The sequence below is a fragment of the Austrofundulus limnaeus genome, unplaced genomic scaffold, assembly GCF_001266775.1.
Source record: "Austrofundulus limnaeus strain Quisiro unplaced genomic scaffold, Austrofundulus_limnaeus-1.0 Scaffold11, whole genome shotgun sequence".
Lineage (NCBI taxonomy): Eukaryota > Metazoa > Chordata > Actinopteri > Cyprinodontiformes > Rivulidae > Austrofundulus > Austrofundulus limnaeus.
This window is the reverse complement of record NW_013952413.1, coordinates 4,692,285-4,694,338: the sequence shown is the minus strand read 5'-3', so window position 1 is coordinate 4,694,338 and position 2,054 is coordinate 4,692,285. Positions and strand designations below refer to the sequence as shown.

The window sequence follows — 2,054 nt, the reverse complement described above, 5'->3', positions numbered from 1 at the left end:
AGACGGAACAGAAGCTGGAGGTGGTTCTTAAAGAGACAGAGGCCAATTTCAAGGCGTTTAGAAGAGGAAGTGATGAGAAGATGAGTTAATTTTTTTATTTAAACATAAAAGCAGCATTTTAATAACAGATAAAGGTGACATAGATACTTTATTATGGTATAGTATTTAAATATATACCTAAGAAACACATAATATTGGCCCTTTAAGCTTTGTATTTGAAGTAAATAATTTAACACCCCTGCAAGATTGATTACCTCGAGCGCAAACATTTGTGGTCACCAGGACTTTCTCTTTTCCATCTCTGAAGCGTTCAATGACGGCGGCCCTCTGCTCCACCTGCATTTCTCCACTCAGCAGCGCTACCTGGTGGTTTTCTCTAGACAGCTCTCCTGCGAGCCAACCTGCAGTTTTTCTTGTCTGGATCACAGAAAAAGGAGAAAAAAAAAAAAGCGACGAATCAATTTGATTACAAAGAAAATAACGCAGGTGTGCACTTTTTAAATGGATAAATGTAATAAACACCCTGACAAATATGTTAATGCTTAAAATCAAGTTCTGATAGAAAAACCTACATAAATGTACAGGTTAAGAATAAATCATTATAGAGGGTGAATGTTTTTGATACAAAGAGTGTATTTAAAAAAAAACACTCGATTAAACTCACGTGGCAGAAAATCATAGCCTGAGCGATGGTGATGGCTCCGTAGATGTTACAGAGAGCCTGGAACTTCTCCTCCTTGCAGTTACATAACACGTAGTACTGTTTGATGGTGTCCAGCGTCTCCTCCTCTCTCTTCAGCTTAATGATGTTAGGATCTGGCACGATGCGCTGAGCAAAGTTCCAAACGGTTTCTTCGAACGTGGCTGAGAAGAGCAGCATCTGGCAGTTTTTAGGCAACATCCTGCACAGTGAAGATGTGGAGACCAAATTAAATATCTGCAATAACCTATGTAKTTTATGCTCATGAACAGTGCACAGTACACATTTAGTGAAACTTTTCAGTGATTTTTTTTAAATTTTACTTATTACAATAGTTTGTTTGAACTCACCTCTGGATTCTGATACTCTGGTCCTGGTGACCCTGTGTGGCGATCATGACATCGGCCTCGTCCAACACAAACACTTTGATCTTCTTAGGGTCTATAAACTTGAATTTGCTGCACCAGTCCAACATGGTACCAGGTGTGCCGATGACTATCTGCTCCTGTAGCTTCATGCCCCGCTGCACTGGATCAGAACAGAAAACAAGTTCTCAGGATTGGATGAAACCAACGAAACAGAACCAATCGATAACGAGCCTTACATTTGTTCCCTCGAATGGCGTAGACTAGCTGGACTTCAGGATAATATTTGCCCATCTGCTCGATGACCTTACCAGTCTGAAGTGCCAGTTCATAAGTTGGTGACACGCACAGGCACTGATGAAAACAACAGAAAACCAATTACTAAACTTGCAGCTTTAAAAGTTCTGATACAGCGAGAGAAGTAATGAATGCAAACCTGAGGATATTTGTTGTTGGGGTCCACGTGGCTAAGCATGGCCAGGACAAAGGCAGCCGTTTTTCCTGTTCCTGACTGAGACTGGGCTATCAGATTCTGTGGACTTCAGGAAACATTAAGGATTTAGACCTATGCGGTAACAGCATTTGGTTCTGACATCATGGAGAACTAGTATGAAGTGGCACCTCTCACACATGACCTTTAAGGTGGGCCAATAAACCTTTGTTGTGCAACACTTTGCTAAAGGTCAAGTTTTACTCACGGCTCAGCCAACATCATGGGTAAGGCAGTTTCCTGGATTTTAGATGGTCGATTGAATCCCATGGCGTACACTCCCTGTAACAGTTGTGGTTTGCTGCACAGGGTAGAAAAAAATACATATAAATACCAAGTCTGTCAGTTATTTTAAAGCCACTTTTGTGAAACCATTTTAACCCATTGAAATATGTTGCTATTAACCTGATTAAGACTTAAGTTTGAAAGAACACCATGCAAACAGCATTTTATAATCACTATACAGTGTTTCCCCTAGGAAACTGGTCTTGGCATGGGG

The 2,054-nt window shown here is 40.7% G+C and overlaps 1 protein-coding gene across 1 annotated transcript in view; it reads right to left on the bottom strand.

The window, feature by feature from the left end:
• Nucleotides 1-2,054, bottom strand: part of LOC106513340 (ATP-dependent RNA helicase DDX19B) — a gene marked incomplete in the record, with an annotated part of 9,396 nt that overhangs the window by 2,796 nt on the left and 4,546 nt on the right. The window contains 6 exon segments of the mRNA XM_014002126.1: nt 255-417; nt 665-902; nt 1,051-1,228; nt 1,305-1,419; nt 1,502-1,604; nt 1,764-1,856. Of these exon segments, the coding sequence (XP_013857580.1) occupies nt 255-417; nt 665-902; nt 1,051-1,228; nt 1,305-1,419; nt 1,502-1,604; nt 1,764-1,856 (890 nt within the window).